Source organism: Diabrotica undecimpunctata, chromosome 8 (genome assembly GCF_040954645.1).
Source record: "Diabrotica undecimpunctata isolate CICGRU chromosome 8, icDiaUnde3, whole genome shotgun sequence".
Taxonomy (NCBI): domain Eukaryota; kingdom Metazoa; phylum Arthropoda; class Insecta; order Coleoptera; family Chrysomelidae; genus Diabrotica; species Diabrotica undecimpunctata.
In genome coordinates this window covers 68,976,433-68,998,342 of record NC_092810.1, presented here as the reverse complement: position 1 = coordinate 68,998,342, position 21,910 = coordinate 68,976,433, and the positions used below count along the sequence as shown (strand labels likewise).

The window sequence follows — 21,910 nt, the reverse complement described above, 5'->3', positions numbered from 1 at the left end:
AGTTTTAGATTTGGAACAATTTTTGCTCTAATTAGTCTATGGTCACTGCCTGTTTGAAATCTATTTATTACACTAACATCTTTTACTGTAGTAATCCTGTCGGTTAGAATGAAGATAATTTCGTTCTTAGTGGTTTCATTTCTGTAAGAACGGAATATAGAGGCTTAGATATAACTTTTAACTCCAGAATATCTACAAGCATAAGTTTGGTGCAGGGCTCAGGAATCGAATATGATAAAAAACGTTCTAACAGCGCAACCGATGGGAATGAGAAGACGGGGTAGACCAAAGCTGAGGTGGATAGACGGGGTAACACAGGATGCTGAGAAGATCGGTGTAGTTAACTGGAAAATCCAAGCAAGGGTCAGAGCAGACTGGCGAAGAAAACTTGAGAAGGTCGAGGCTCTTTAAGGTAGCACCATGATGATGAAGATGATAAGCTTTTACTTAGAAATTTTTAAATTTTCATTCCCTTTATTGCAAGATATGAATCAGTAGTAAAAGCTTCCGTTTTTATTCCTAAATATTCAGTGTGTTAATTCATGTTTGTTAATTATGTCTCGAATATGTTTTTAAATACTTTTTAAATAATTAATAATAAAGTGTTTATGTATTGTTTAAAGGTAGACCCAAAGAAGTCGAATTAACAAAATCGGAAGACGCATTAGGACTTACAATTACGGATAATGGAGCCGGATATGCATTCATAAAACGAATAAAAGAAGGTTCGGTCGTGTCGCATATACCTCATATACAGGTAAGGTATGTAAATAAGATAATATAATAAATAAATGGAACTTAAACATATGTAAAATATTTTTACTACCTTGTAGAATTATAAAACGTATTATTACAAACAAGTTTTCCCCTAAGTGTCATCAATGCAATGCAGAAATAAAGTTTTTTACAGAAATCGTCATAAGGTTTACAGATAACATGATAAGATAAATTAACTTGTAGAAAGATATAAATAGACAATTATCTATTTACCGTTATCAAATACCTATAAATAAAAAATTGTTTTGTAAAAAAATGTGTTCATGTCATTTCTACAGATTTAAAAGTTCGATGACGGTACGATCACTCACGCGAGTTCCCGTAAATTAGTCCCGCCCATTAACACGTGATTTATACAAGAGTCACGAACCACGTCATATAAAATTCATAAATAAAATTTAATATAACTTTATTTCAAAAATAAAAATCTACTTATTTTGGAGCGATTTCAGTGTAAGAATGTTTAAACCAATTAGTCTGCTGATAAACCTTTTATCGTACCTTTCAATTAGTATATTATGTGAGTTTATGCTTAAACATTTTGAATACTAATTCACATCGTATATATTAAATTCGATCTCGTCATTCGATCTCTCCTCTCGTCTCGTCGATCAAACCCACGAGTTGTTTTGATTCATTTATCACTACTCCTAGTTGTAGAAGTGTATTGTTGCTTTCTAAAACGTCGTACATAACTAAATTTAAATTATGATGGACACATGACGTTTAATATGTCACTTTCTGTATGCTAATACCAGTTTTTTTCTCCAAATTCGCAAATGTCCAAGAACATAATTCCAAAGATACATGATGCCATCTAAAACATGAGCCGATAGAGTTAAAAAACTACGTCGTAGGTATTCTGTTCATAAATCCGTGGTAAAACAAATTTCAAAATTTTTAAGAACTGATTATAACTTACATTTTATTCTGTGGAATTCTCCTAGTAAAACCACCCTTGCTAAAGTTCTTCGAGAAACTTATATGTTTTTATATCATGTTACCAAAGTCTGCACCCAAATTGATTAACGCTTGCGCAAATTTTATGAAAACCTCATCTAAAAAGTTACGTGAAAACTGAAAAACTGAACTAAAGTTGAAATTAAACTCTCCTGAAATGTGAGTCCAAAAACAAAATCTCCTCATTACCAAAAAAATAGTCAAAAAGAATCAGTAAGGGAAAAAGTGCCAAAAAGTAAATCGGTATTTATGACTACTTTCCTCTTTGGTGAATTGTATACCTACAAAGTGGGGCTTAGTAAACTAAACGGTAATAATGTTCAAAGCTTCTCCAAATTAGTTAACATGGTGCAAATCCCTACAAATGGTTGACTAGGAACACATTTAAACAAAAAAGGGAGTGCCTCAGTGACTATGTTAGTGGTGTAGACAAAAACTACTACAAATGTTGGATGATAAAGGAAATGATAGACATAGCGATAAATATGGAGTTACTAAAAATAAAATGATGAGGCTGACAGCAAAGGATTACAGTAAATGACAAAAAACCAGGCAAATAGAAAAATTTAAAATCCCACACTACTCGAAGCCTGAAGGAGTTTCATCTTCTTCTTCTTCGACTTCTTGGTAAGGTTTTAATCTTTTAAGTATTATTGTCCTAAGGCTTTTTCATTTATCAAACTTAATCCTACACTACTATGGAGTGTCTTTTCTTTAACATTAGCTTTTTAGTTTCTTAACATGACCTTATAAGCTGCACTAGACAAAATTTTGTGTTTTTTTTTCAAACTTTGTCCCCTATTTGAAATTGGGTTTCTAGTATTTCTAGTTATTGATTAAGTCCATAAAAAAGGGCCAAAAGGAACTACAGCGTAAAGGGTTTTTATTAGTTGCATATGCTCAATGGACCCCCAAATATGAAAAAACCGAGGAGTGCTACCATTTAAAAGGGTGCGTTTTTGAGTAAGGGGTGAATTAGTCCCTATGTACTAGAGTGCATTTGGTAATAAGAAGCTTTAGGTAAATGTAATGGTACATTTAGTCGAAAAAAAATCAATCACCTTTAAAATGGTCTACTGCGGAATATTCTAGATTAATTTTAAGCAAGATACAGTTCTTCAAAGTTTTCTATTTTTAACTATTTTTGCATTTACGGCTATTTTTTAAATTTCTCGTAACTTTTTTTCTTGTACACTTAGATTTATGCATTACCGAGTAAAAAACAAAGTTTATTTCATTCATAAAAAACACATTCATGATTTAAAGTTTATTTTCTGTACTTTAAAATAATGATTGAAAAATATTCTAGGACTAACGGTAACCAAGATATGGTTCGTCAAAGCGTGATACTTGCAACGATTTGTATATACCTAAATGTACACGGAAAGAAGTTATAACTAGAAATTAAAGTGTGTGTGTATGTGTGTGTGTGTGTGTGTGTGTGTGTGTGTGTGTGTGTGTGTGTGTGTGTGTGTGTGTGCGTGTGCGTGTGCGTGTGCGTGTGCATTTTTTCTGGCTGCAAAGTGGAATAAATAATTATTTAGCCTATTTTCTGAGGTTAGGGACTTTAAAGGTACTCTTTTAATCTGGTCATGAATGATCTTGCGATAACTATCAAAGAGTTGTGGATCAGAGTGTAGTTTTCTCTCTAATTTGAGAAAGTGAGCCTTAGCTGCCAGTAAAAAGCCTGATAATTTAATATCACTAATAGGGCGATTTAAATTTAAAGAGACTTTGTATCGACCTGAGGGAAGAATTTGTACGGTCTTTAAAAACTGAGTTTCTGCGGGGTGCTCTGTATCTACAGAATCCTGAATCCGTGGAAGTTGATCAGACTCCCAGAATTTTTCCACTAATCTATGTAACACTTCATCAGACGAGAGGGGGGTGTCAGAAACATTATTGATATGGCATGTGACCAAATTATTAAGATATGTGGAGAGATGATATCCTTTACTAATAGCTGAACTTGGGACCCTACCGAAGATTACGTAACCGAAAAGAGTTTCCTGTAATATTGGTAGCTTTTGGCCAAGAGAGACTGTATTATTTAAAAGAATATCAGAATACAAATCAGCCCCGATCAATAGATGAACTGGGCTGGGAATTGCATAACGAGAATCCGCTAATGTAATGGAACTAGGAATATGATTGCCTTGCGTTTATTTTGACCTGAGGTAAATATCCAGTAATACTTGGAATTACAAAGCAACTAGCATTCAACTTGTGATCAGTAGCTGCCGAATAAATCTGCAAATGAGAAACTTTGGTGGAAGTGGACGTGCCAGAGTTAACCCCGTTAATTTTAATGATCTGAGATTCTGTGGTGATCCCTAAATGATGTACTAGGTCACTGGTTACAAGGGGTAGCTGGCTGGCATTGTCTAAAAGAGCTTTGACATAAATTCGTTTGCCAGACTTGTCAAAGAGATATACTTCAACTGTACTCAGTAATACTATAGAGTTGTTAGGAGTAGTTAAAACAACATTTGAGAGTGTAACCGCATTTGTGCTGTGTGAAACATTATCTACAACTTCTGGAAGTGAGTGAGAATTAGACGGGTGGTTCTCTACAGAACTATGAGTATTAGAATTCTGAGAAACAGAACTACAGTTACCATTGAGAGACCTTGACGTTTGAGAGTGAGCAGAGGAGTGTGACGTCCTGATCTCCATATGTAGCAGTGAATTATGACGTTGGTTACAGTGAAAACACGTTTTACTACTAAGACATTCTTTAATCAAATGTTTATTGCCTAAACGATTAAAACATATCGAGTGCTGCTTGACAAATTCACGTCTAGAGGCAACATTTTGGGACTTAAAATCTTTACAAACATAAATAGAACGAGACTTGTTTTTACAGTATGCACATGACTTATTAAAGGAACTAGAACGAGACAATGCCATATTTTGTTTAGCATCAGTATGGGTATGACATGAAAATCGTACATCTTTGTTACCGGAAGGTTTAGACTTATCTGTGGTGATGGAAAGCATTTCTAAATGGCGGACTCGATTTTCTATCGCACTCATAAATTGGGAAACATCTGATTGCTCAAGTTCATGTTCTTGAGAAAATTCTAACTGCCGAAGTGTAGCATTGTCTAATATCTGGCTGATAAGATGTATAAAAACTAAATTTAACAACTTCTCGTGCGATAAATGAAGGTTTAGAAGAGATTTATTGCATTAGAGACGGTTGTGTGAAATTCTCTGAGCTGGGTAAAGGTTGCATTAGTAGGTAACCCTTTTGTATCAATCATCTTTGCGAATTACTGTTTGATAACAATACGATTATTGGAATACCTACTAATTAACGTGGAAAGTGCAATGCTGTAATTAGACTCTATAAATGTGAGATTCTCTATTAACTTGAAGGGCTCTCCTTTTAACAGATAACGCAAATAAATAAACTTTTCTATATTAGTGAGTGATGTATCTGCATCTACGGTGCTAGTAAATATTTGATGAAAGGTTTGAAATTTATTGAAATCGCCAGAAAAACATTCCAATTGGATTTAGGGAAGTTGTATGCTTCTTTGCGTAGGTAAACTGGAGGAATTATTTTGAGAAAAAGAACTAAATTTAAGCAAATTCTCCTCAAGTGTGGAGAGCATATTTAAATAAATATTATCGATTATGTTTGTATCTTCATCATCTTCAACTTCAGAGGATTCTATTTCATCTTGGGCTTGGCAATAAGAATCATACGCCTTTTTTAAATGCAAAATACGATCTTTAGTGGAGTGAATACTGAGATTAGCCAAATTTATATCGAAATAATTATTTAATTTTGTCAATTTAGTTTTTGCCAAGCGCCTATTTTTTTAACTTTGTGTTAACTCCATGTTTGACACGTAATGAGAATTTATTTATACAAAATAATACCTAAATTATCAAATGATTTTAAAAATACTAAAAAAAATAAAAACATTAAAGGTGGAGAAAAATATAAGATATTTTTGTAGAGTTTTGAACCAAAGTGTTAAGAAAGAGATTACAGGTAGAGAAGAGCCTCAAGATCCGGCTCGAAGGACCACTTTATGTAGATAAAATTAGTACCTACAAAATAGGATAAACATGAAGAATGTCCTAAAATGAGATATAGAGTATAACGTAGATTGCTGGTTACAAAATATGAGAGCTCTTACCTGTAATATAAGAATGTCTTAAACACTAACGGTTCAAAAAGCTATCCAAAGGTACAAAACGATTTATTAAATAGAAAAAGAAAGAAAAACAAATAGCATAAATAAAATCGGTACAAATACATAAAGAACTAAACAAAATTCCTACTACTAAATACTACTTACTAGTTAGTAAGTCTTTCGAAAGTGTATGTGCACTATTGTCTATCCAAGTCCTTATCACGAAGATCCTGGATCAAGAGCTGCGGAGATGTGGTAACCATGTGTCAAAGGCCACCCAGAGAACCATGCGAAAAAAACTTCTAACACTCCTAGTGTATACAAAAACTGGCACTACTGTATATTATAATCAATATGTATATATCTGTGATTATAATCGATTGCTGTTATACCAACAGCGGGACAAATCGTTGACCGATTTGGAGGGCACTGTATACTTTTTAGGGATTAAATCCTTGACGGATTTTTAGGACTTCTGCCAAACAAAGATGTTGCTTTGTCCACGTCTAAATTCGCTCTGAGGGTAGGCGGGGTGCGTGATTTTTCGAGTAGTCTGTTTTTTGAAGAGTTTTGAGTGCACAAGAAAACTATATTACTAAAAAACTGTTGACAAATTATTTGACAATCGTTTGACACTTATGACATTTATAGAGTGGGTGCATTTTTGTCAAAAGTGGAGTTTAATACTAAATTAAAAGTATTTATAAATAGTTTTACATGTTCGAATGGATTTATTCGAACAACCCCCTTTTTTTAAATATTTTCATTACGCTAAATAATTTTTTTTAAACGTTATACCATTTTAACCTCACTGTTATTCCAAATTTTAATATTTTTTTATTACAGGTGGGTGATCACATAGAAAAATTAGACAATCAAAATATGATCGGAAAACGTCATTTTGAGGTAGCAAAAGCACTTAAAGAAATCCCAAGAGGCGCTACATTCACAATTCGGCTTGTGGAACCGTTGCAAAGTGGATTCGCAAGTATATCACCAAAAACAGGTAAAGTCAACGGTAGTAAAAAAGGATACGGAAGCGGCAAGGAAACACTGAGATTTAAAGCTGGAGGAAAAGCTGAAATTCAACAGCAGGTAAGAATATTTGAAAATGTTAAAATTCACTAATTACACTTTTCATATCACCGGTTCATATAACGTGTATTTAAAAATGGTAGAATACTTTAAAAATAGCAAACTCCGCTGCAAAAGAATTAATTAAACTATTTAAATATATTCACATATTCTACTTTAATTCAAAAGATTTTTTCTTTCAATTTGAATGCCCTTTGTGTTTTACATTATCACTCACCTCGCGTGTCCTAACTTATTAGTTTAAACAGCCCATCGCGTTGTTTTAGCCCTTTGACTAGATGTAACATCAGCCAAAATGACGTTTTTAAGTATATTAAAAGTAACATTAAAGTTCAGTTAGTAGTAACAGACATACTAAATAGTATTCAGATGGTTACAATAACAGTAGAGATTTTAATAATCAATAATAACTACAAACCCCCTGGTAAATCATAGCCCGATTACGTAATACCAATAACTAGCGATCCTGCTATGTGGAAGATTTCAACAGCCACTACAAAGATTGGAACTACACCGCTAATGACGACGCAGTCAATTCCCTATGTGACTGGGCGTAACTCAACAACCTCCAACCAGTTTTCGATGCAGCAAAAGACAAATCTAAGTTTAAATAAGCTGTTGATTGAGAAATTCAAATCCGATTTCTGTTTTGTGAGTCCGAATTATCGAGATCAACCACTTCCGTGCTCAAGAAAAGTCCATAACAAATTTCCTCATTTACAACACTGACCTGTCTTCTTGAAAGGTAGTCCCGAAATATCAATTATTACTTCTGTTACGAGACCTCGATGTAAATTTAATAGAAGTAATAATTGTAATTAATATACTATATACCTACTTAGAAAAGTACACAAAATAGATTCCATCAGAAATAAGCAACTGGGATTGCTTTAGAAAAGGTAACATCTCTGATGCAAAAAAACCTTCCAAGATATTATAGAAAATATACTAGGGTGCGAGGATCTTTCAGAACTATTATATAGCGAGTTTCAAGAGCAAGAAAACTCAGAAAAAGTAGATGAGTTGTTATCGCTTCTTCGCGAAAAGAGAAAACAATAATTCTCGAAAACAACTTAAAGTTTAGACTTCAAACACTCTATTAGAAAGGGACTGGCACTGAGGAAACTTAGTGGTGGCACAATACTAATAAAGAGCAAAACAAGCTCAGTTACTTCTGATCAGATAGTTGTTAAAACGGTGAACTTACCGTGGCACCATCCTATAAAGCACATACTCTAAAAACTAAATAAAAACTTAAACTTTTTAAAAAAGTACATAATAACGAATTTTTAATCAATATGGGCAATCTCCTTGGGGGCAAGAATTTAAAACAGACAAGGTAATTGCCATTTTAAAACCTGGCATATCAAATGACAATCCAGAGAATTTAGGTCCATAAGTTAACTGAGCTGTGCTTATAAATTTTTGGAGAAACAGAAATCTTACAAAAACTACCTGTTAAGCGAGGTGGTTTAAGACTTAATCGGAGTAGTTGTGACCTAGCACTACTATTCTATATTAAAGCCGGCTTTCAGAATCACCAAAAAAAAATTCATGATATTTATAGACCTCACAGAAGCTTTTATTACAGTGTAGAGAAAAGGACTCATATACAAGTTCGTAAAAATAATTGTGACGCAATAATATTATGTGACAAAATACGTAAAGAAAACATACTGAACTGAAATGGTTTCCACCGTGCTCAGTATTTGCACCATTTCTTCTTAACATATACATCTCGGATTTTCCATATACTCAATTTTGCTATGCTGAAGATATAACACTTACGACTAGAATATAACACTTACGATTTATATTTTCATAGAAACTTTAACGTGAGATTTAAAAACTATAAAAGAATATTTAAAAAAATGGAGACTGTGTCCTGGTGTTCGCAAAACTGAAGTATGCTGTTTTCATGTCAATAAAAATAGGCACACAGAAAATTAAACATCACTTTTCAAGATAAAACATTTCTAAATAATCAGTATCCTAAATACCTAGGAATTACACTAGACCGTACCCTCTTCTTTAAGAAACTCCTTGAAATATTCTGTGCCAAATTGAAAACTAAAAACAATAACATTCAAAAGCTTTGTGGAACAGCTTCGGGATATTTAGCTCTCTGCAATATTCAGCGATGGTCCTGGTGTATGCCAGTATTAGTGGAATATTGTACTCTTGTATGTATAAACATCTATAACACAGTGTATATCGATACCCAACTTAACACTACTATTAGACGAGCGGCAAACGCCCAAAAAGTGCTTTAGTTTTCTATAAATCTATAACTCGCTGGCAACTGGGCAAGTTAGGTATCAAAATGTTTGTAATAAAAATCTAAAATTTTATTTTATTTTATTTTAATTATTTTTTATTTTATTTTTATTTTATTTTATTAAGTAACACGCATGTTTCGCGCAAACGTCGCACGATCTGTCGTTACATCGGATCCATTATATCGGTCAATGCATTCCGTCCGTAGCCCTCGAAAATACGTATATGTCAGAAGAATCTATTATGACTGTTTCATTTAATCTTAAGTAATCAAGCTGTTTTACTTGAAACATTAGCTGATTATCTGCATCTATATGATTACATAAAGTATTAGCGATTTTATATTGGTCTAATAATAATTCAAATGTTTCTTTACGAAGAGGTAATCCTCAAGCAACAAATATTCACCTATTTTGAAACCCTTTGATGTAACTAATTTTCCATAATTTTTTTGTTTTTTTAAATATTCACGGAGAAATTGAGTTAAACGACAGGTATTCTTAGCATTCGACAATACCGTTTTTGAAATCTTTTAATTAGCGTTCTCCTCTAATATCAATATTACTTTCACATGTGCCATATCTCCCATTTCTCTCATCTTGTTTGGGATTAAGCTTAGTATCTTCATACCAAACAAAAACTATATGAGCTTCACTCGAGATTTTTAGTTTGTTTAGAATTACTTGTATTATTTTTGCTCCCAAATCAATCAAAATTGTAAACGAAATTGGATTTAAACGCTGCTACATTTCGTTTATAATAATTATAGGCATATATTCTGGAAATTGTTTAAAAGCTTCGTCTACACCCATCAGGTTTGTGTTGAGCTAGGTAAATCAGTTATTGATATGTTTAAAATCTTAAAATTGACTTCTTTTCTGCTGGAAGATACAGACAGAGCTCTTGGATAAACACTTTCAGATGACAACATTTTCTTGATAAACTTATCATTAACTGTTAAGAGCTGTAGCTTTCTGATAATGTCACGTGTACTTTAAATAAACGAATTTGTGCGCTGAATAAAAATTGCTACAACTTTTTGATCATTTAGTTAGAAAATTCTAAACTTCCCAGAAAACTTCTTTTCTTTATTAACAAAATATTTTTAAACCCCCAAAAACCACGTTCTTTTAGCCTTTTTAAGGGTTTCTGCGAGTTTTGCGGGATTAATCATATTTTTTGAGGTCGATACAACCTGAATCAATGCGTCTCTAATTAATATTCAAAAAATATATGAAAAAGACCTCAAAGAAGCAAATACAACCATCGTCTATGCTAACAACCAAAATTTCAATGGTTATTTGGTGTTTACTGAATTTACCTAATTTTTTTACCTTTCTACATGAGATGGGATTTTATAATCCAGCAAAATCCGGATTTTTGGCATGTTTTAAGAAATTTCTAGATTCTCTGAATATAGAAACTATATCGTTTCGGGTTATTTTATAAAAATTTTTTAAAACACGCTGCTTGTAGAAAGATAAAAAAGTTGGGCAAATTAAGTAAAAACCCTCCGAATAACGGTTGAAAACCTGTTTTTCCGCATAAACGATGGTTGTATTTGTTTCTTTGAAGCCTGAAACTATTATTTTTCTATATTTTTTAAATATGAATTGGAGACGTATTGAATCTGGTTGTATCGATCTCAAATGATATAATTTATAAACTTGCAAAAACCCTTAAAAAGCTTGAAAAAACCTAGTTCTTGGGGGTTTAAAGAAGTTTCTCCCAATTTTTAAATGTCGTAAAAAATTCAGTTATTATATTATATAAAACTTACAAAAAACCTTGATTTGATCTATTTTGAAATGTATAAAATGGAGAAAACTCCCAAAACCCCAAAAAACAGTTTTTTGGGTTCTTTGAAAATGGTATACCTGACGGAAAAATGTGAAAAAAATCAGAAATATAGTTTTTGATTAAATACACAAAATAGAACAAAAATTTAGACCTGCAGCCATCTCCAAAAAAATTTATACAGTTTTTCAAAAATTTGGAGGAAGAGGGTGGGGGGAAGGGCTGGAGGAATAAAATTGCGTTTAGTCTATTTTTTAATCACGTAGACGTAAAAAAAATAAAAATTGAATTCTAGGAGTGAGGGTATTTTGCGTATCTAACGGGGGATACCCTTTTTAATTAGCAAAAATATCAGAGAAGTAGCATACGATTTTTTCAAAAAATCACCATTTTGTTTGCCGCAAATTTTTATTACGAACATTTTGATGCCAAATTTGCCCGGTTGCCAACGAGTTATAGGTCACGGTCATCTTTTAAGGGGTTCGATTATATTATCATAACTGTATCGCTAAGATGCACCCCACTCCGATGGCCTTGCCATCCTATCAGGAATAGTCCCACTTGATATCCGCAGAAAGAGTGCGCTAGTAAGAGAACATAAAAAGATTATTATTAACAATTACCCTTACACCAAGATATTGTTATGTTATTATTAATCTAATGTATGTTTTTTTTTTATTTATTATTAAAGGTTCTACATTTATAACACTTATAAGTTTATTTAAAGTCTTTATTTGCACAATATAACTAGTTTATATTACACTAATAATTATAATTTATCTACGTGCGTTACATTTTAAAAACTCGTCGCGATGTTCAAAAACTAACTGTTCCCCCAAAAACTAAAATGTCTCATATATATATATATATATATATATATATATATATATATATATATATATATATATATATATATATATAAAATACAGTTATTCTCGAATTACTTCGAAGAATCGATGACCTTCCATCCAAAGCAGTTCCATCAATGTAAACAGGTTTTTTTTATATCGTAGGGGGACCCATGGCTCTAGAGGTTTCTGCCGGCAGGTATATTTATTATCTAGAAAATACTTGAATAGAAAAGATATTAGTAATAAATATGTTTACAGTTTTGAGTCATATGACACGTCATTATCTATCGTAACAATATTCTCAAAAAGAAATAAGCCAAACTTCAAAAATCCGTACTCGTTTCAGGTCTCTAGCATCAGACGGTTTTAACACAAACAAATGGTATAAAAATATAACAAAGCACAGAAGCACACATTCATATAGTACTCCCTCCAAATCAACTGGTTAGAGAATTTGAAATGATTTATACACGGAGAAAAAAAGAAGAGTATAGTCGTCTTAAAAGAGAGGAAAAACGTATCGATCGACTTAAGAAGAGGGAATACGAACAGAACACTCTCAGTAAGATACAAAGTTTATTCGATAAAAATGAAACGAGGAAATACTACAAATCCTTAAATAATACCCCTCGAGAATTTAAACCACGATTAAAAATTTGTAAAGACACTAACGGTGAAATTCTACATGGTAAAAACTGAGTTCTTAACAGATGGGCACAACATTTCAGCGAACATCTAAATACAAACGATATTGAAGAAGGTTACAACATAGAAAATCAACAAAATCTACAACGTCAACTACATAGTTAAGACCCAACAAGAGAAGAAGTGTCAAATGCGATCCTAAAACTCAAAGACAATAAAGCCCCAGGAATCGATGAAACCTGTTCGGAAATGTATAAAAAGGTGGTGATCAACTTTTTGCAGCAATCCAATAAACTAATACTACTTGTATGGCAGAATTAATGGGTACCAGAAGAGTGGCTGAAGGGAATAATATGTCCGTTGCATAAAAAGGGTGATCAACTGGAGTGTAAGAACTATAGAGGCGTTACTCTGTTAGCATCTGCGTATAAAATCTTCGGCAATGTATTATTTAAAAGACTTAAACATTTTACAAAGGATATTGTTTTTCAATAGTAATGCGGATTTACTGCTGGAAAGTCAACTACACATCAAATTCAAGCACATAGGCAGATTCTAGAAAAGTCACTAGAATATAACATAGATACACACCATCTCTTTATTGACTTCAAAGCAGCCTATGACAGTGTGAAAAGAACTGCATTATATAATGCAATGATAGTTTTTGGGATCCCACTTAAGTTAGTTAAGTTGACCCAACTAACACTGCAAAACGTAAGCTCATTCGTTAGAATTAAAGGAGAAAACTCTACGTTCTTTGACGTTAATAATGGTCTAAGACAGGGGGCCGTGTTGGCGTGTCTCCTCTTTAATATTGCCTTGGAAAAGGCAATCAGACAATTAAATATTAGAATGAATGGAACTATTTTTAATAGATCGACGCAAATTTTCGCATTCGCTGACGATATAGTTATAGTAGGCAGAAGTATGAAAGACATGGTGCAGTGTTTTACAAGGGAATACGAAGTGAATTAGGACTTGTGGTAAACGAGAAAAAAACCAAATATATGTTGGTTTCTAAAAACCCTCGCAATATCCAACAGAGAATTCAAATTAACAGCCATACCTTTGAGCAAGTCAAAGAATTTACATATCTTGGATCGCTAGTAAACGCAACAAACACGGAAATCGACGAAATAAAAAGACGCATAACAATAGCAAACAGAACTGTTCACGGTCTCCAGAAATATTTAGAAAATAAAAATATATAACGTGCAGTAAAGCTTAATATATACAAGGCCTTAATAAGGCCGGTTCTGATATATGGGGCTGAAACGTGGACCTTATATCAAAATAATAAAAGACTTCTTGGTATTTTTGAGAGAAAAATTCTTAGAAAGATTTTTGGGGCCGTAAATAAAAATGAGCTATGACGTCGAAGATACTTTAAACTATATCAGTTATACACCGATCCAGATATTGTGAAATTCGTTAAAGTGCAGAGACTTAGATGGGCTGGACACATTGTTAGGATGTCAGATCACGAATACACGAAGAGATTAACAGTTTCAAAACCAGAGGGCACAAGAAGCAGAGGACTACCACGAATGAGATGGATTGATGATGTGGAAGAAGACCTACAGATTCTAGGGGTTACAAGATGGAGGGAAGTTGCCAGGAATCGACAGGAGTGGCGACTTGTATGTGACGAATCTGGTTGTATGAAAACATGGTTCTTGGTTTTAAAAATGAAAAAACCAGAAATATAGTTTTTGATTAAATACACAAAATAGAACAAAAACTAGACCTGCAGCCATCTCTAAAAAAAAATTATACAGTTTTTTTATAAAATTTGTCGGTAGAGGTTAGGGGGAAGGGGTGGAGGATTAAAATTGCGTTTAGTCTTATTTTTTAATCACGTAGACGTAAAAAAAAATAAAAATTGAATTCTAGGAGAATTTTGCGTATCTAACGGGGGATACCCTTTTTAATTAGCAAAAATATCAGAGAAGTAGCATACGATTTTTTCAAAAAATCGCCGTTTTTTTGCCACAAATTTTTATTACGAACATTTTGATACCAAATTTGCCCGATTGCCAACGAGTTATAGGACACGGTCATCCTTTTAGGGGTTCGATTATATTATCATAACTGTATCACTAAGATGCACCCCACCCCGATGGCTTGCCATCCTATCAGGAATAGCTCCACTTGATATCCGCAGAAAGAGTGTGCTAGTAAGAGAACATAAAAGATTATTATTAACAATTTACCCTTACACCAAGATATTCTCAAAAAGAAATAAGCCAAACTTCAAAAATCTGTACTCGTTTCAGGTCTCTAGCATCAGACGGTTTTAACATAAACAAATGGTATAAAAATAGATGGTAACAAAGCACAGAAGCACACATTCATATAGTACTCCCTCCAAATCAACTGGTTAGAGGATTTGAAATGAATCGTAAGGCATTGGTGACATTAAATATAATCATTAACGGATGGATAAGACTCAGTTTTCAGATTATGACTGAGGGCATAATAATCATACAACACAATACTTCTAAAAGCCCTATTTGAGCATATTGAGAACCATGGAGTGACTTTCTTGAAGAAACACCTGAAACGGCCTCATTGTGAGTCGTAGCTCAGCGGCTATGTTACTTGTGTATTGCTAATATAAATGTTTGTAGCTTATATGTAAATGTACACAAACGTTATTCGATGGGTGATCCTAATAAACAATAAGGTTGATGCGCCTTAACAATAAAATAAAAAATATTCATGCACAGCAGAGTTTAAAAGCGGATGATTTTCTATTCCAATTATTTGATCAAATAATAGCTTCATGGATGTCACGAGTTTTAATACATATTCTATCTAAAAATTCCTATAAATAAATTACCTTGCATATGAGTGTATTTTATTTGAACGTCAATAACCTTGCGGAAATCGAGGGTAAAGGAAATTGCAATCGTTATTATTACGATACGTTTATATTTTACATGTGTTGCCATATTTATGTAAAATGTAACCCGAATTTGGTACAAATGTAATATAAAGGAATTTTAATTCTATACTAAATATAACACCAACTATGTTTGCACATGTGACTCAGTTTTCTATCGGTTTCGGGCTGTACCATTTCTAGCCCATCTTCAGATCAACCATACATACACATATGTCCAAAAGTTTGGAATATTGGAATATTTCATCTTTTTATTGATTTTTATATATAAAATCTTCTGAATAGTAAAAAATCATTTTGTTTCAATTGTCAACAATACTAAATAAGTCTCAAAACCAGATAAACGATAGGTATGTGAAAAAAATATTTAATTTCTTGGAGTGAAAAACTTACAATGTACAACTTACATTTAAAAATAAATTAGTATAGAAAAAAATAATTTTTAATAAAACTAATAATAAGTATTTCCTCCATTGGCCTGTATGCAAGCCTGTAGGCGATTTGGCATGCTGCCGATTAACTGGTCAAGTTGGGCTTGCGAAATTCTCTCCCATTCTTCACGATCAGCATCTTTAAGTTCTCGAACTGTAATAGGGGGATTGTTTCGCTTCTTGATGCGTGTTTTGAGAATGTCCCAAGCATGTTCAATAATGTTCATGTCGGGGGAATTCGAGGGCCACTGTAATGTAGATATTCCTTCTTCTTCAAGAAAATTTTGTTCTGCTGATGTTCGATGAGGAGGTGCGTTGTCATGCATAAACACAAATTCATCACTTGCTTCCCCTCGGAATAGACGTACGACAGGATTTAAAACTTCCTTGATGTATACAGCACCAGTGACTATTCTCTCCAGAACCAGCAGTGACGTCCGTGTACCACTCATAATACCACCCCAAACCATAATACTGCCACCTTCAAATGGGACACGCGGTTTAGCTGTTTCTAGTGGGGCTTCAAACCTGGGGCCCTCCAAACCAGTGTTCTTCGCGAATTAGATACCAAGTCAATTTTTGACTCATCAGAGAACATCACGTTATTCCAGTTAGGATCATAATGCACCATTTCTCTAGCCCATCGCAACCTTACTATTTTGTGTTGGTAGGTTAGTTTAGGAACACGTAGCGGTCTTCTACGATACAAATTTACCGCATTTAGTTTGCGTCTTATTGTTTGCCGTGAAATATTCAGTCCTTGAAGCCTAGAAATTTCTCTGGATATACCACTTGTAGATTCCAGACGATTTCTACGAGCTATAAATGTTATTTGCCGGTCTTGTGCTGCTGTTATACATCGATTTCTACCACTTCTGGGACGATCCTTGATGTCATTTGTATCTTGGAATTTTTTCTTAATTTTTGATAGCACTCTGAGTAACATCAGCAATATTCGCGATACAACTTTAAATAAAGTCATGTTGTAACAAAGCAATTACTCCGGATCTGTCAAAATGAGATATCACGTTTTTAGGCATTTTTAAACGGCTCAATTCAAATTTAAACAAAGACTGAAATAATGTGTAAATACGCTAATCAGTTGAATTTGACCAAAATCATACAAAAACGATTCAAATTTTTTATCATTTTCATTTAAAAACCGTCTAGAATGAATATCAACAACAGTTTTAAAACCACCGTAGGCGTAGATATATTATTTGTACGTATTCCAAACTTTTGGACATGTGTGTATAAACATATACTAAACAAGAGATGTCAAAGTTGTTATAGGTTATAAAATATGTCAATAATAAGTTTGCATTGAATATATTTAGATAGATGATATGAGTGTGTTTCATGTATAGGACTTTTAACAACGATACAAAGACAATGGCCGGAGTAAGTATAGTACTAGCTTGATTCTGTTTTCTGTTAGGATATTGTTGGTAGGGAAAATAACTTTCTTTACATCGATGTAGGGGTAGTATCGTGACGAAAAGATATTTAGAATGTAGAACAGAAAAATTGTGAGATATGTGTTTGTTTGTTGAGCAAGGCGTAAATTGACACACGTATAGCAAGTGTGAGGTGACCTGACACGAGGGACACGACACGAACGTGCCACACGTGCTGCGTGGGGATTCGCAAATTGAAACGCAGTTCGTATCTACTGTGCGATCATCTGCATATTGAAGTGCACTTTGAATGGGTCTCGCATTCAAAGTGCACTGTTTTGTACATACCACAGTTATTGTTATTAAACTTAAGTTCTGAATCAGAATCAGATGATGCTGAAGAGGATAAATTTAGTTATGCTGCGATATCCTGTTAAATCCGGTTCTTCAACTTTGTTTTCATATAGTTTGTATGTTAGGTGTCTTAAAGCTCCTTGTCACCCCTTACCGCCTCGATTATATATAGATATAGATATATTCTTATATCCCATATACCTAATATAATATTTTTCCAAACTGGGTGCAATCGGCCCTCCCCGTCTTTTGCCTTTATTTATTTGGTACTCACGTATCTTTATATTTCACTCTATTACTTATATTCCTTGTTGTATAATAATTGTGAGTACGTATTGTAACATCAGGTTTATCGGTGGTACTTATCTGTTAACTCATTTGTTGGCAAGTAGAGTAGACATAACACACCTTTAGAATCGCCTTTCTGAAAATTCTCTATATTTTGAGACTTACTTTTATATCTTAAAAACTTCCATTTATGCCAGAATTTCTTACAAAATTATAAAGTGACCAGCCAAGTAAAGAAGTCTCCTCGTATTGGTTCTCCAACATTCGTTACGATCCTATCGAGGACGCCCACTACTGTTCCTGTTTACATTTTTACTGTCCTGTCCACAAATTTACAGTCTACATATCTACAATATTATTATACAAGTTTTTGGTTCCATCTTGTTGTGGTTGTTAATAATCGTATCCCATAACAAGAACTATAAGTTTAGAACTTATAGTTTCAGGTATCATTCAATATTTTACCACAATGGCACGCAAAAACTTGAGTTTTAATTATAAAATAGATAACGGTACAAAAGGTAGACAAAAGTCTTGGTTTTGCATAAAATTCTAAAGATTCTATTTACATTTTCACTGGAATTGAGCACACTAAATTACTTATCTCTGGCAAATAAGTTTTTTTAGGCTATTCTTTGTAAGAGTAATAATGTTTCTGTGGTTGGTAAAAATAAAAAAGAAACTAAAAAAATTATTTTTGCTATTAGTCCATAAACGATTATAAAATATATGGACCATAGGCGTGTTTACCAAACACGATCTAGAAGGGACGCTGAAGTTATTACTATTCTAAAAATATAAAAAATATTTAATAAAATTAATTCACATTTAATGTTCACCTTACTCACAATTATTGTAAACCCACATACCATGTGGGTGAGAATTTTGGGTCGCTTCATAAACGGTGATTAGTAAAACCACATACCCTATGACTGCAAATTTTAGGGATCCAAAAACAGTGATTATATTAAACCCACATATCCTATGGTTGCAAATTTTAAGGATCCCAAAACAGTGATTAGTAAACACACAAAAAATATGGTTAAAACTTTGGGGGTCCAAAAACAGTGATTAGTAAATCCACATACTCTCCAGGAGAAAATTAAGGGTGTTCGTAAACAGTGATTCGTAAAACCACATACCCTATAGCTAAAAATTTTGGGAGTCCAAAATCAGTTATTTGTAAACCCTTTGTAGAACAAAAGCAATACAAAATTTTGGTTATAGTTACCAGAATATTGTTGAGCTTCCTAAACATTGTTCTCAGTGAAAACACTTAGTAAATCAATTCCACATACCCTGTGGTTGTATATTTCAATATACAAATTAGTATGTAGGTTTAATTTACTAATTAATAATCACTATGGATCACTTAATTATCGAACCATAGATATGTCGATTTATTAATCACTGTTTTTGAACTTCCGATGTTTGTTGCCGTAGAGTAAGTGGGTTGTATTTACTAATTACAATTGTTGGATCCCTTAAATGTGTAGCCTCTCAATAGAAATAGAGAATGTGAGTTTACATTGCGTAGAATCCCCCAAATTTGCAGTGCTTGTAGGTTTGAGTTATTAATCATATTTATGGATCCCCAAATTTCCAGTCATATGAAACAATCTCAAACGGTTTTTCCCTGAATTTTGAAACGAAACACTTTCTACTCATTCATATTTTTACATTTCACAATTATTCATTTTTGTCATTCTTCCTTTTCTCTATCATTTAAACTTTGTGCATATTTTTGAATCATAACAAGATATATATATATATATATATATATATATATATATATATATATATATATATATATATATATATATATATATATATATACAAAACCACCAGTTTATTAGGGCTGCAGTCAGAAGGTTGGCCGAGATGTTAGAGAAACATTTTTTGACTTTTTGTCAAGCTTTCGGAATTGTTTTATTCCTTTTTCAAGACACTGTAATATAGATAAAAAATTGTGTAAATATTTACAAAATATCACAATTCGTCAGTGCAACTTACTAGTCGATGAGATTATTTACAATAAACGTTGACACTCAACATTAACGACACAAATATAAAATATAATAATGGACAATACATTCTAAAAATTTTGGTAAGGATAGTAGAACTTAGTTTATTTCATGACATCTTTTGATGGTGTGTTTTAACTCTGATACATAGAGAACAGAAAGAAAAATCAATATGATTAAAATATAATTAGTTGTTCTTAATATTGTATTTATTTTTAAGAAACAAGAGGCCCATATTGGGTAGTAGTAGTAGTAATTTTTAATTATTATACCTGTCTTAATGGTATGCAACCAGTTATGCATACAAGAATATGTAGAGGTAAATATTTATTTCATTTTTGATGTTTTTCCAGTAAATAACAATAAATGTTGCTAAATTTATCTATGTCAGACTTTTTATTTATGCAAGATGTACTAGATTTTATGAAACACATTTCCAAGAAAACACGTTTTGCATGGTTTTTTTCTTTTGCCAAAATACAGAAATCTTCGAAATTGAACTCATGTTTCAGAGTTATTGCATGTTCGGTGAGTGCAATGAATAAAATAAAAGTTTATTATTTTTATGAATTTACTTTCCACGGATTTTTAATTTTTACTGATACGATATAACTTTAATTTTAAAATATTAGTCAAACGAAAATTAACATAGAACATTTTTGGTGTGAAAGTTAATTATTCTTATAAAAATAAAAGAACGAATTATCAGGTCAATGAATTAATGATAAAAAAATTATTAATAAAAAAATCAATGACTAAACTAGGAAGGCGCTCACTTACTGCCTGGGTACCCACACGAAAAAATCCTAAACACGCCTTTGATACGAACATGTGCACAAACCTTTAGACCATTAAAACTTAAGCTAACTTAAGCTAATTAAAGCTTAACTTAACATTAAGCTTTAATGGTCTAAGCACAAACCAACGAAAAAATTTGACTTAAGGTTTCAACCATAAATTATTTTTATTTACTTTGTTTTTGTTCTTCTTTCTTTTATAACATTTATTTTTTTTTTTCAGGACTCTGTAATGGATGCCGGTGTTGAAAAAATAAATAATATTTTAGAATCATTGATGGGTATTAACGATTCGGAATTAGCAACGCAAATATGGGAACTATCAGTGGGGAAACAAAATTCAATGGATTTCGCAGAATCCGTGGACGAATCTGACCTTGCTACGTTTGAATTCACCGATGAAATTATAATTGAACTCTGGGGGGCGATCACTGATGCAAGAGATGGAAGGTTAAAATAAAAGTAAAAAAATCTATGTGCCAAGAACAAAAATTTGTGTTTTAGACAAAATGTTGTTTATGACTTTAATTAACTTTTTTGTTAATTGAATAATATGTAATAGAGTACGCTGTTTGTTAAGTTACAAGTAATAAATAATTTTGGCAGAATGTGTAAGATTCAAATTAATATTATGTTATGCCAGTCTTAGATCTATTTCATATTTTTATCATGTAAGTTTAATAATATATAGTTTATTTTAATTTAAAACATAAATTGTCAATAAAGTAATTATATTTGTTATGTATGCTTATTCCTCCTCCTAAGTGCCTTCTCTGTTGAGGTTGGCGATCAATATGGCAAATTTCTCTCTATTCTGGGCTTGATGAATTAATTCATTTCCTTTTGTGTGGGTCTAATCTCTGATGTTTCGTTGCCAAGATTTTTCTTTCGTCCTATGCACCTTTTACGTTTAATCTTGCCTTCTAATATTACCTGGAGCTGCTCAAATTCCCTATGGCGCATTATGTGTCCTAGATATGACGTCTTTCTAATTTTGATAGTATTGACCAGATGAGAGCGTGTGTTCATTGCTCTCAGTACTTCTTCATTCGTAGTTCTGCTGGTCCAGCTTATTCTTAGCATTCGGCGGTACATCCACATTTCAAATGAATTTAATTTGTTGACGTCATACTGTTTTAATGTCCAGGTCTCACAGCCATA

At 32.7% G+C, this 21,910-nt stretch overlaps 1 protein-coding gene across 1 annotated transcript in view; it reads left to right on the top strand.

The window, feature by feature from the left end:
- Window positions 1-21,494, top strand: part of LOC140447664 (PDZ domain-containing protein GIPC1-like) — an 82,328-nt gene extending 60,834 nt beyond the window's left edge. The window contains exons 3-5 of the mRNA XM_072540456.1: window positions 624-757; window positions 6,735-6,983; window positions 20,973-21,494. Of these exons, the coding sequence (XP_072396557.1) occupies window positions 624-757; window positions 6,735-6,983; window positions 20,973-21,209 (620 nt within the window). The 3' untranslated portion in view covers window positions 21,210-21,494. The remainder of the gene's footprint in view (window positions 1-623; window positions 758-6,734; window positions 6,984-20,972) is intronic.
- The last annotated feature ends 416 nt before the right edge of the window (window positions 21,495-21,910 follow it).